The sequence below is a fragment of the Jaculus jaculus genome, chromosome 7 (genome assembly GCF_020740685.1).
Source record: "Jaculus jaculus isolate mJacJac1 chromosome 7, mJacJac1.mat.Y.cur, whole genome shotgun sequence".
Classification (NCBI taxonomy): domain Eukaryota; kingdom Metazoa; phylum Chordata; class Mammalia; order Rodentia; family Dipodidae; genus Jaculus; species Jaculus jaculus.
In genome coordinates, this window is record NC_059108.1 from 89,405,744 (window position 1) to 89,418,221 (window position 12,478).

General features: G+C 36.0%; 1 protein-coding gene across 1 annotated transcript in view; it reads left to right on the forward strand.

Moving 5' to 3' along the window:
- Ttc6 (tetratricopeptide repeat domain 6) overlaps positions 1–12,478 on the forward strand; it is a 313,619-nt gene that overhangs the window by 197,135 nt on the left and 104,006 nt on the right. Inside the window, exons 14-15 of the mRNA XM_045155567.1 lie at positions 2,032–2,168; positions 12,198–12,367. Coding sequence (XP_045011502.1) covers positions 2,032–2,168; positions 12,198–12,367 — 307 coding nt within the window. The remainder of the gene's footprint in view (positions 1–2,031; positions 2,169–12,197; positions 12,368–12,478) is intronic.

A 12,478-nucleotide genomic window follows, 5' to 3' on the forward strand; every position in this document is an offset into this window, starting at 1 on the left:
CCTTTTCCCTGGGGCCCTCTTTTGGGGGTTTATGGGATTTAGTTTGGGTCATGAAGGCCTCAGTCAGTCCCTATAGAGTAGTGGGGGCACTGTGCCTCAGGGTATTCCTTCCCACTCTGTGCCTCTTAAAATCTTTCAGCCCCCTCTTCTACCACATTCCCTGAGCCATGGCAGGCCTGTTGGCAGTCTAATTTAGTGTTGAGCTCTCCAGCCTCTGTATTTCTGCTTTGATAGGTTATGCTTGATAATTTTATCTGCCATGATCACTCTGGAGCTGGTTGTCCGGCTAGCAGTAAGAGCACTCACTGTTCATGGTCAGCTTCCACCACAAGTTCTCCTGGGCTGTCAGATGTGGAAGATGTGGCAAGTCTCATGGTGGGCAGTTGGGTGTATTCTTATCAGTAGAAATGGACTCTTCTCCATTTCCTCTGTCATCTGTAAAATAAAGCAGATTTTCCAACCAAGAGTGAAGGCAGCTTGGATTAAAGGGGGTGTGCAAAGTTATTTGAGAGAATTTTTGTATAAGCGCACTCTTCTCCAAAGAGCAGGAGAGGGGGTTTCTCTCTGAAGCCTGAGTTTTCTGATTATGGAAACCTGATTTGGTTTCCAGTAGGAGATATGAGTTCTCTCCCACTGAGTGGGCAGCATGTCCAATCAAATAACAGTTGGTTACCCACAGAAGTTGTGTGCCAGTATTGCACTATTGCACAAGTGTGTACTTCTTGACTAGCTGGTTAACTGGATAGCCTGCAGGGCCTCCTGCTTATTCCTGCTGTTGGCCATTTTCTTCCAGCAGCTCCCATGGGTCTTCAGCACTATGGGGGTTAGCCAGGAGGCAGATAGTTTCCCTTTCAGTTCCAACATGGTAATTTGATGTCCTGTGACCATGGCCTGTGGTGTCTTCAGCAATAGAGTCTCATCTTTTAGCTCTGGAAGATAATCAAGTGTTTTGGCAATGAACTGCATTGTTTTGGGGACTCATGGGTCTCCCTGGTAAATAGCTTATAGTGGAGAGCCACTCAACTGTCTGCCTAGGAATTATGGGCCAGAATTTATAGTTTTAAGGTTAACCTTTTTCTACCTTCTTTCCAGACTAGACTGCACCCCTTCCCTTTATTAGTGGCTATACATTGTAGAATGCTAGTTGGAAGTAGGATTTCTATGGGACTGATTCAGGTTGTATTAACTTTTGTGTAATTCCCTTCCTGCCCTTCCTACCTCCTAATCTTCCAAGACCCCCTGACCCCAATATTCTGGCCTCTCCTAACTCATCAGGTAACTCCTCCTTTCTCCCTCATTACTCTTTTTACTTGTATTAAAATCTTGAATAGCTGATGCTGTTTTTATGGAACATTCTTGCTCTTAAAGAACCTGTGATTACTCATTAATTAATTAAAATATTTGTTGACCAAGGCACTGCATAATATAGTGGTTAAATGGTGAATAAAGTGGATATGTTTCTTGCTCATTTGGAGATTATACTTGCACATCTGAAAGAAAGATACTTAATGGATAATATCAAACATATATACATGTAATATATAATAAAAGTTACCATGGAACTGTGAAGGGCATAAGGACAGGGGAGGTATTTGTATTTGGTTGGGTGATAAGGTTTATTCTGTTGGCTCAATGAAAGGATGATGTTTTTGCAAATTAATTTCATCTCCTCATTTTAGGAACTAGATTACTCCATACTTGATTTGATTGAATCAATATTGATATAGTCTTCAATTAGGGTAAAATGCTGTGAGAGACCTAGTATAACTCTATTCTAATTGGGCAATTCATTTATCAATGATCAACAAAGCCTTGGATTCCTGTATTTGCTGTTTGTTTTTCTTCTTGGAAATTATTATGTCTCAGGAATTTGATGATAGATGCATTTCTTAATATGATCTTTAAATGTAAAGTTGAAAATGTTGGCATCTTGAAGTTGGGTATTCCTGCATAATTTGAAGTTACTATGTGATTCTGCTTTTCTTGTTTTTTTCTCAAGTGACATGTTTATATACCTCCCTACCCCTATAGTGCATTTTTTATAGCCCCCAAAGAAAAGATGCATTAATGAAACGTGGGGTGTTTTACTTTGAAAACGAAAATTGGATTGCATCCATACAAGATTTTACAGCTTTGATAAAAGTAGATCCCCAAAATTCTCAAGCAAGGTAAGAATGATCTGAGATGGGTTTTTTTTGAAATTATTATTACTCTTTGAAATATAGTTTTTAAAATTTCTTGAAATATATTCAACAGCCTTTTTAAAACAAATCAATTTTAAGTGCCTCCAATGAATAAAACTTGTATCTAGACCATAATGATAGTGGGCAATTTAACAGGAATAAATGACAAGAGTTATTTCTTTGTGTTTCCAAAATAGTCTTTTACATACACATTCTCTGTACCATTGAATACAGAAGGTGGTTCAAACGTTTGTACTATCTTCTAATAACTTGGGTACTAAACTTTTTTCTAACCTTACTGTGCACAATAAGGTTCTCAAGTTGTTTCCCTTTTAATCTTACCTTTGTTTGGAAGGGATTTAAAAGGTGTATATAGTCATGTCTACTCATCTTTTTGCTTATAATTTATTATTTATTTATTAAGACACACCTCACTATGTAGCCCAGCCTGTCCTTGATATCATGATCCTCCTGCCTCAACCTTCTGGGTGCTGGTGGGATTACAGTGATATCACCTGGCTTCACTTGCAATTTTTTTTTTTTTGTTGTTGTTTTTGAGGTAGGCCAGGCTGACCTGGAATTCACTATGCAGTCTCAGGGTGGCTTTGAACTCACAACACTCCTCCTACCTCTGCCTCCTGAGTCCTGGGATTAAAGGCATGAGCCACCATGCCCAGCTATTCATTTGCAATTTTTAATTGCAAACTATATTTATGATAAAATAAGATATGAATCCATGATAACATGTAGAACAGAAATGTACAGCTTAATAAGTTACTGCTATGTAAATAACTTTGTAACTGTGAGAAGACCAAGAAGCATTTCTAGTGCTATGGAACCCTCTTGTGGCTTTGCCTCCCCAAAGGGCAAACATTGCCCTTGCTTTTATTTTAATCACTTTATTGTAGTTCTTTAGAGTTATAGCATACAAGTTTATGCTGTAAATATTCTTCATTTACATTTGTCTGTTTTTTTGAACTTTATGTAAATGGGAATCTTATGTAGTAATGTTTCTTGTCTAGCTTCTTTCACTGTTCCAATTTCCACATGTTTATCCACTTATCTTTTTCTTCCATGGGTACTTGTTTCTAGTTTTTGAGACTGTGAATAATTGTCCTCTTGAATACTTTTGTATACTTTTCTTGGTGTACACATGTCCTCTCTCCTCTCTCTCTTCGTCTTCTTTCTGCCTTCTCTGCTTCCCTCCCTTGCTCCTTTTCTCTCTTTCCACTCCTTTTTTTTTTTTCTTTAAAGGAAAGAGATTTATTTTGGCTCCTTTTTCTGGAAGTCCAAGAACCCATTGCCAGAACCTTCCTGGCTTCAGGTGAAGGCCATATGCAGCTTCAAGTAATGGTAGAAAATGTAAAGGAAGCAGTTACACATACACATGTTTGACTTTAGGGCCTAATTGATTTTCCAAGTGGTTATCTACCAGCAGTGTGTATGGGTTTTACACAAGCACTTTATTAATATATGGCTTTAACATTTGACCCAACTTCATGTATATTTCAGTATGTTTCCATTGGGTTTTATTGTACTGCTAATATTTTCATACACTTAGAAAGCATTTGGATTTTTACTTTTTATTTTTGGCTGTTGGGTTGTTTGCCTTTTTCCTATTGATTTCTATGAGTTCTTACTTATAACTTTATGAACTTTGTTGATTTTATTTATGACCAATATTTTCCACATTCTTGATTATTACTGAATTCCTTAAATATTGTCTTTTGGCAAACACAGTTATTAAATGTAATATAGCCTGATTTATCAACATTTTTCTTTAAATTCTATATATTTTATGTTTTCATAAGAAATTTTTTTCCTATACTCAGTATTATTTTCTGGTAATTCATTTTAAATTTCAGTCTGATAAAGTGACTTGTCATAATTATATTAATTTGAATTGCTTTAGGACTGAATTAAAAATATACCTATTGAAGCTGGGCATGGTGGCACATGCCTTTAATCCCAGCACTCAAGAGGCAGAGGTAGGAGGATAGTCATGAGTTCGAGGTCACCCTGAGACTACATAGTGAATTCCAGGTCAGCCTGGGCTAGAGTGAAACTCTACCTCAAAAAACAAACAACATATATATACCTCTTCAGTAATTTTCTCTTATTTGTCTTAACTGTGTAGTTCAAAATTTAGATATTATGAATGTGTGCCTTTGTGTATAGATTTATCATGCATATTAATGTCTGTATGTTAATGTTAAATATAATTTTATTATATTTTAACTTTTAAAATATTTCTATATACTTATGGATAGGAACTGATATTATAATATGTGAATTAATTTATAATGATTAAATCCAGCTACTTAACTTTTATATCACCCAAAACACTTATTTATTTGTGTTCAGAATATTTAATATTATCAACTCCTAACAATTCTTAAATATATCATATATAACTGTTAATTGTAGTCTCCATGCTGTGCAACATATTGCTAAAAACATTCTTCTCACTGAAACCTTATACCCTTTGCCCAATCCTCTCTGCATGCACTCTGACACTGCAGTCTTTGGTGGCTATGATTTTACTCTATGCTTCTATTTTCTTGTGTTTTTTTAGATTCTATAAGTAAGGTCATGCATTAGTTGTCTTTTCCTGCTTGATTTATTTCACTTAGTGTAATATCCTCCAGGTTGATCCATGCTGTTACAAATGACAGAATTTCTTTCTTTGTGAAGGTTGAATTGTGTGTTCATCACCATGTGTATACATGCCACAGAATGGGAGAAAATATTTGCAAACCATACATCTCATAAGGGAGTAATATCCAAAATGTATAAGGAACTAAAACAACTCAAAAGCAACAAGATAAATAACCTGTTTAAAAAATGGTCATCGGACCTAAATACGCATTTATTAAAAGAAACCATACAAATGACTGATATATATATATATATATATATATATATATATATATATATATATGTCATATATATATATATGAAAAAATTTCAGCCTCACTGAAATCAGGAAATACAAACTAAAACCACCATGACACATCATTTCACACCTGCAAGCCAGACATTAGTGGAAATAAGGTGAATGGCTTCTTAATATGAAGAATTAGATATTTCTCTGCAGGCAAATTTATCAGTCTGTTTTCTGTATGCTTCTTCAAGCTTAGAAAATTAACCTCCATTTTAAGATCGTATTAACAATTTACCCACAGATTCATTTTAATTGTTTTAAAGATTAACTTTTAAAATTTCATATATTTTATTTTATTTATTTGGGAGAGAGAGAGAGAGAGAGAGAGAGAGAGACAGACAGACAGATAGAATGGGTGCACCAGAGCCTTCTGCCACTGCAAATGAATTCCAGACACATGTGCCATCTTGTGCATCTGGTCTATGTGGGTCCTGGGCAATTAAGTCTGGGTTCTTTGGCTTTGCAGACAAATGCCTTAATAGCTAAGCCATCCCTCCAACATATTTTAATTCATGTGGACTTTGTGTTGGCATATAACTTTATCCAAGTAAGGAATCGATCTTATTACCACTTGCTGAATAATTCCTTTGTCACTGATTGGACATACTCAATCTACATATTGTTCTACTCACTATCTTCTATTTTATAAATGGAATTTCTATAGCATTTTGTAAATTATTATTGCTAGAAAAAATACTGTTTTAAAATATTGTAAATGGCCTCCTTGAGCAAGTATATTATCTGTGCTGATTTTTTTCCAAGGTAGGGTCTCTCTCTAGCCCAGGCTGACCTGGAATTCACTATGTAATCTCAGGGTGGCCTCTAATTCACAGAGATCCTCCTACCTGGGCCTCCCAAGTGCTGAGATTAAAAGCATATGCCACCATGCCCAGCCTGTGCTGAAAATTTGTGTTGTTAATATTCATATTTTCTATGTATCTGAACTTATTATATTTAAGTAATGCTAGTTTTGTTTCTAAAATTACAAAACATATACTTCTAAATTACTTTTATTTGAAATAAAATTACTAGTATAACCATTTCAAAGGATTGCAATCCGCTGACTTTTAGTTCAATTATAAAGTTATGCTACTACTCTCTAGTTACAGATTATTTTAATTTTTCCAAAATCAAGCTTTGGTAACCCTAACCCCCTCTATCCAGACTCTGTAAACCAGTAATCTACTTTTTGTCTCTTGTATTTGTCCATTCTGTATACTTAACATCAATGGAATTACATGTGACCTTTTGTGTCTGGCTTCCTTCATTTAATGTGAATGAATCATGTGGTATGAATTGACACTTCATTCTTTTTGCCATGGATGTGCACATTTTATTTAACTCTGTGTTGTTCCCAGCTTTCAGCTTCTGTCTATAACATTGCCATGAAATATGTGTTCCATTTTTATGGAGAGGCATGTTAGTATGTGTGAACTGATGACGTGGATTTGATTTGCATTTTAATAAATATAAATTATGTTAATATCTTTTAATGTGATTTTTGACCATTTGTGTATCTTCATTGGAAGAAAGTTTATGCAATTTCCTTGGTAATTTTTTGGTGTAGTGTATGTGTATGTGTTCATTTATATTTACATGTGAGTGAGGGTGCATGGCACATGTGTACTTGTCTGTGGAAGCCAAAGGTCAACCTTGAGTGACATCCTCAATTTTTCTACCTGACTTTTTGAGGCAAGCTCTCTCACTGGCTCTCATAAATTTGGCTAGAACTTGCCAGCAAGCACCAGGAATCCTCCTGTCTCTGACTCCCCAGTGCTGGGATTATAGGTACACACCACTGCAGCTGGCTTTTTTGTGGATGGTGGGGATCTGAGCACAGGTCTTCATGCCAGTGCATCTAGCACTTTACCTTACTGAGCCATCTCCCCAGCCCTTCTTTGCTCACTGTCTAATTAGGTTGTTAGTTTTTGTTGCTGTTGTTATGAGAATTCTTAAAAGTTCTGGGTACTAAACCTATATCAGATATACGATTCACAAATAATTTCTTGTTTGGTAAGTTATCTCTTTAATTCTAGATCATGACATTTGATACACTAAAATTAAATTTTATCATTTTCTTTAGTTGCATGTGCTGCTGGTGTTATGTGTTAGAAAGTACCACCAAACATGAAGATTTACTCCTAAGACTCTTATTGTTTTATCTTTTGTATTTAATTTATACTATGTAAGTTAATTATATATATATATTAAAATTTTTATTTATTTATTTGAGAGTGAGAGAGAGAGGCAGATAGAAAGAGAATGGGCATGCTAGGGCTTCCAGCCACTGCAAAAGAACTCCAGATATCTACACTACCTTATGCATCTTGCTTTATGTGGGTCCTGAGGAATCAAACCTGGGTCCTTTGGCTTTGCAGGTAAGCACCTTAAACCTAAGCCATTTCTCTAGCCCTGTAAGTTAATTTTTTAATGTGTAGTGAAGATGGCCTCCCACTTCATAGTACTGTATGGAAACATCAAACAGGCCCTCACTATCTGTTGAAGAGACTTCTTCCATGGTTTGATCTCTTCATTCTTGTGAAACTTTTATGGGACAGTCAAACACCAAACCCTTAGGAAGCCCTAAGTTCATGTTTGATTTAACCAAAGAATTGGGCAAACTAAACTGAGAAGGATAATTATTAAATTACCACATTTACTGAAGGACTTATAGAACCAAGGGAGGGAAAATGAATACACCCACGTGATCTGAGAGCCCAAATGGTGGGCCTGGAAGAAATATGAAAAGAGACTTAGAGAGAAAAGAGAATGATGTACAGAGAGCTCCTGACATGTGGAGGGAAGGAGGGGTTAGAGAGCCCATGGGAGTAGGGGTCATGGAGTTTCTCCCTTTGTCTTGGCCTAGTCAGAGACAAGGAGAAACTCACCAGAACCTGGAGGTTCAGGAGTAATGAACAGGCAGCCAAGAGTGAGGCTTGTCCCCTGGCACACATCCCTTTATAACCTTACTGTGGTGAGTTTCACCTTCTGGCTCAGGTGAGCCATAATGAGGGCTGATTGGCTTGGGCTGGGGGCTGGGTCAAGAGGCCAGCCATGATGCCAGGTTCTGGGGCCTGAACTTGACCTACCACAATGTCAGGATTAGATTTAAATTCTAGGAAAGGGGACCTCTCTCCCAGGAGGGGTTCAGGTTGTTTGTAGAAGAACATATCTAGGGAACTCCTTTAGATAAGAAATAAGAAGTCAGATCCTGTGATCTTTAGCAAGTGCAGATCGTGAGGGCAGAGGATGTTGCCTTTACTTTTGGGGGCCCAATCACCCTAGCTGTCTAACAAAGCTACCTAACATCTCTCAAAACTGCCATCAAGGGGTGGGTTTCTGGTCTCTGATATTCTATTTATCTGATTTATAATCTGTCCTTCTGCTGCACTACACTGCTTTGATTATGGTTGCTTTTTATTAATTTTTGAAATAGGAAGGTTTGAGCTTTCCAATTTGTTTTCTTTCTAAAGTTTTGACATATTTTTCCTTTCTAGAAATTTCATTGGAATTTGAAATTTAGATTCAAAAAAGACAAATGAGATTCATTTAATGTGAATTATATTGACTGTGGATTGTTTTGAGAATATTACCATTTGAACAATATTTAACATTTCAATTTAAGGACATAGGATATCTTTTATTTAGGTTGCTTTTAATTTCTCTCAGCAGGGTACAAGTCTTGGTTAAATATATTCTGAATTATTTTGCTTTGCATATAGTTTTGAAAATGGAATTGTTTCTTATTTTTCTTTATTTTATTTTATTTGTTTATTTGAGGGGGGCATAGAAAGAGAGAAAATGAGTGTACCAGGGCCACTAGCCACTGCAAACAAAGTTCAGATGTATGCACTACTTTATGCATCTGGCTTGTATGGGTATTGTGGAATTGAACCTGGGTTCTTAGGCTTCACAGGCAAGCATCTTAAACACTAAGCAGACTCTCCAGCCCAGTTTTAATTACTACATATTTTGATGTGTTGATTGTGTGTCTTGAAATTTTGATGAATTTCATGTAGCTTTAATATTTTTATGAATTCTTTAGGATTTTACATTTCAAGATGATAGTTGTGGCTGAAGAAATGGCTCAGTGAGTAAACTGCTTACTGCACAAGCATGAGGACCTGAGTTTAGATCCCCAGTGTATACATAAAATGCCAGGTATGGTGGCATGTGCCTGTGAGCCTAGCACTGGGGGACAGACAGAGACAGGGAATCCACTGTGAACCCCTGGCGTCCACACACATGAATGTATGTGTATGCATACCTGCATTGCTCACACATATACAACATACATACACACAAGCACACTCACCCATATATATATATGTATATATATATATATATATATACACACACATGCATACAAACCAGGATTATGTCATCTGTGAATAGTTAGTTTTACTTCTTTCTGTCTAATTTGAAGGGTAATAGTTTTTTTTTGTTTGTTTGTTGGATCATCCTATCTTGTACAATATTGAATAGAAACGTTGAAAGAGGACATTCTTGTCTTGTTCTTGATCTGAGGGAAACATCTTTGAAACATGATGCTAGCTATATGTTTTTCACAGATTCAATCATGTTGATATATTTCTGTGTACTCCCAGTATTTTAATGTCTTAAAATCTTTAGTTTTGAATAATTTGGGGGGCTGGAGCCATGGCTTTGTGGCTAAGGTGCTTGCCTGCAAAGCTTAATGATTTGGATTTGATTCCCTAGTACCCATGTAAAGCTAGTTGTACAAAGTGGCACATGTGTCTGGAAATCATTTGCTGTGGTAGAGGCCCTGATATGCCCATTCTCACTGCCTGTCTGCTTGCAAATAAAATGAAATTAATAAAGTATTTTTTTAAATGTTGGACTTGGGGCTGGAGAGATCGCTCAGTGATTAAGAGTGTTTGCGCTACAGCATGAGGGTCTTTTGGTCCCATGTCTGTAAGCCCTGTGTGCTGAGTGGGAGGATGGGAGGGAGACAGAGAATTGCTGGGGCTCACTGACAGATAGCAGTTCCAGGTTGAGGGAGAGACCCTGTCACAAGCAATATATAGATGAGCAGATAAGCAATAAGAGAAGAACACCTGAGGTCTGGCCTTCATGTGTGTGTTGTTTTGTTTTACTGGGAGATTGGACTTGGGGTCTTGAAGTATTTTCTTAACCACTGAGCTACATGCCCAGCTCCTTGCCTTATTTTAGGATACAGAGCCAGGTTACTGGTTTCAGATTTCTTATTTTGTGTGGAAATTTACATATTTTCCTCTGAACACTACCACTGCCTTTTCTTTTATTTGGTTAGGTTGTGTGTATATTTTCATTGGTCTCAACGTCTTTTCTGATTTTCCTTTTCTTATTGCTTTTGGTCTTTCAAGGTAGGGTCTTGCTGTAGCCCAGGCGACCTGGAATTCACCATGTAGTCTCAGGGTGGCCTCGAACTCACAGTGATCCTCCTACCTCTGCCTCTCGAGTGCTGGGATTAAAGGCATGCACCACCATGCCTGGCTTCTGATTTCCTTTGTGACTTGTCCTATTTAAGATAATAGCAGCAGGAAGTATGTTAATTTCCACATATTTGCGAATTTCTCACATTCCTCATATTTTCTTCAGCTGTTGATTTATAATTATATTCCATTATAGTCAGAAAAGATTTTGTATGATATGTCTTTAAAATCCAACAAGATTTGTTGTCTGGCCTACTCTGAGAAAGTTCTAAGTGTGTGTGAGAAGAATGCCTATTCTGCTACTGTTGGTTGATGTAGTCTGTATGTTTAGGTCTAGTTTATACTATGTTCAAATCCTCTCTATCATTGCTGAGCTTTTGTCTGGTTGTTTCACTCCTAATGGAAAGTTAACCATTGAAGTCTTGAACTATCATGGTGGAATTGAGTTTTTCTCCTTTAATTCTACTAGTCTTTGTTAGGTATATTTTGAGATTGTATTTCTAACTGCATCGTTTGATATTAAGTGTATAATTTTCAGCTATTCTTAATGAATTGATTCTTATCTCTATAGAATGTTCTTTATTTCCTGTTATTTTTAATTTAAGGTATATTTTGTCTGGCATTTTTATAGTTACTTCTGTTGGGCTATGATTAGCATAAAATATCTTTTTTTTTTGATTCTCTTGTAACTACTACTAGAATGTTATATCTTCTTCTAGTCTTTCTACTTATTTATATCATTGAATCTAAACTGAATCCTTTTTAGATAGTATACAAGTATATCATCATCATAATAATCATTATTATTATTGCTTTTAAAAATTAATTTATTTGACAGAGAAAGAGGGAGAGAGGGCCTCCAGCCACTGTGAATGAACTCCAGACACCTGTGCCCTCTTGTGCATCTGGCTAATGTGGGTCCTGGGGAATTGAACCTGGGTTCTTTGGCTTGCAGGCAAATGCCTTAACCACTAAGCTGTCTCTCCAGCCTCATTATTGGTTTTTAAAGGTAGTGTTTCACTTCAGCCCAGGCTGACCTGGAATTTACTGTGTAGACTCAGGGTGGCCTTACATTCAGTGATCTTCCTACCTCTGCCTCCCTAGTGCTAGGATTAAAGGCATGTACCACCATGCCCAGCTATCTTTATTATTTTTTATCCATTCTGCCTATCTTTTCCTTTTAATTAGAGTTTATTTTGTTCACATTTAATGGAATTACTGATAAAAATTAACATTTTATTTTTTACATATATTTTTTGTTCATAAATTTCTCCATTATTGTGAGTCTTTGTATCTGCTGTACAATTTTTATTCCTTTCTCTTTTTATTTATAATATATTTAAAAATTATTTCTTAGTAGCTAGAGTGGGATTTTGATTGAGATATTAATTTCTAACCATGTAATTAACTTATAAATATAATTAGCAATGATATAATTATGTTAAAATAATGTATTCTTTATAAAAAGTTTTATATTCTTTTTGATACTATGTCATAAATAAACTCTCTTGAAAAGCAAGGAGAAATGATCAAAATTTGCTATTTAAATACAAAAATAGGTAAATAGCTTTACCAAGAAAAGAAAAATGAATATTGTGCAACACATTTTAAAATGACTTTTTTTCTTGTTTTTAGGATGTACCGAGGGAGAGCATATTCCAAAAGAAACTTATATAGACAGGCAATTCAAGATTTATCTGCCTCCATACATTTAGATCCCAATAATTGGTTAGCATTTTACTATCGAGCTTGCTTATTTAGAAAGAATGACCCTCATAGAGCACTACGGGACTACAGTGTTTCAGGTACTTTGCCTTTAACTGTGTATACAGGAGAATCTGCTCAGAGGTATAGCAGTTTAGTTGCATAGAGGGGAATACCAATGTTCAATCCCCTGTTCAGTATATATACATGCA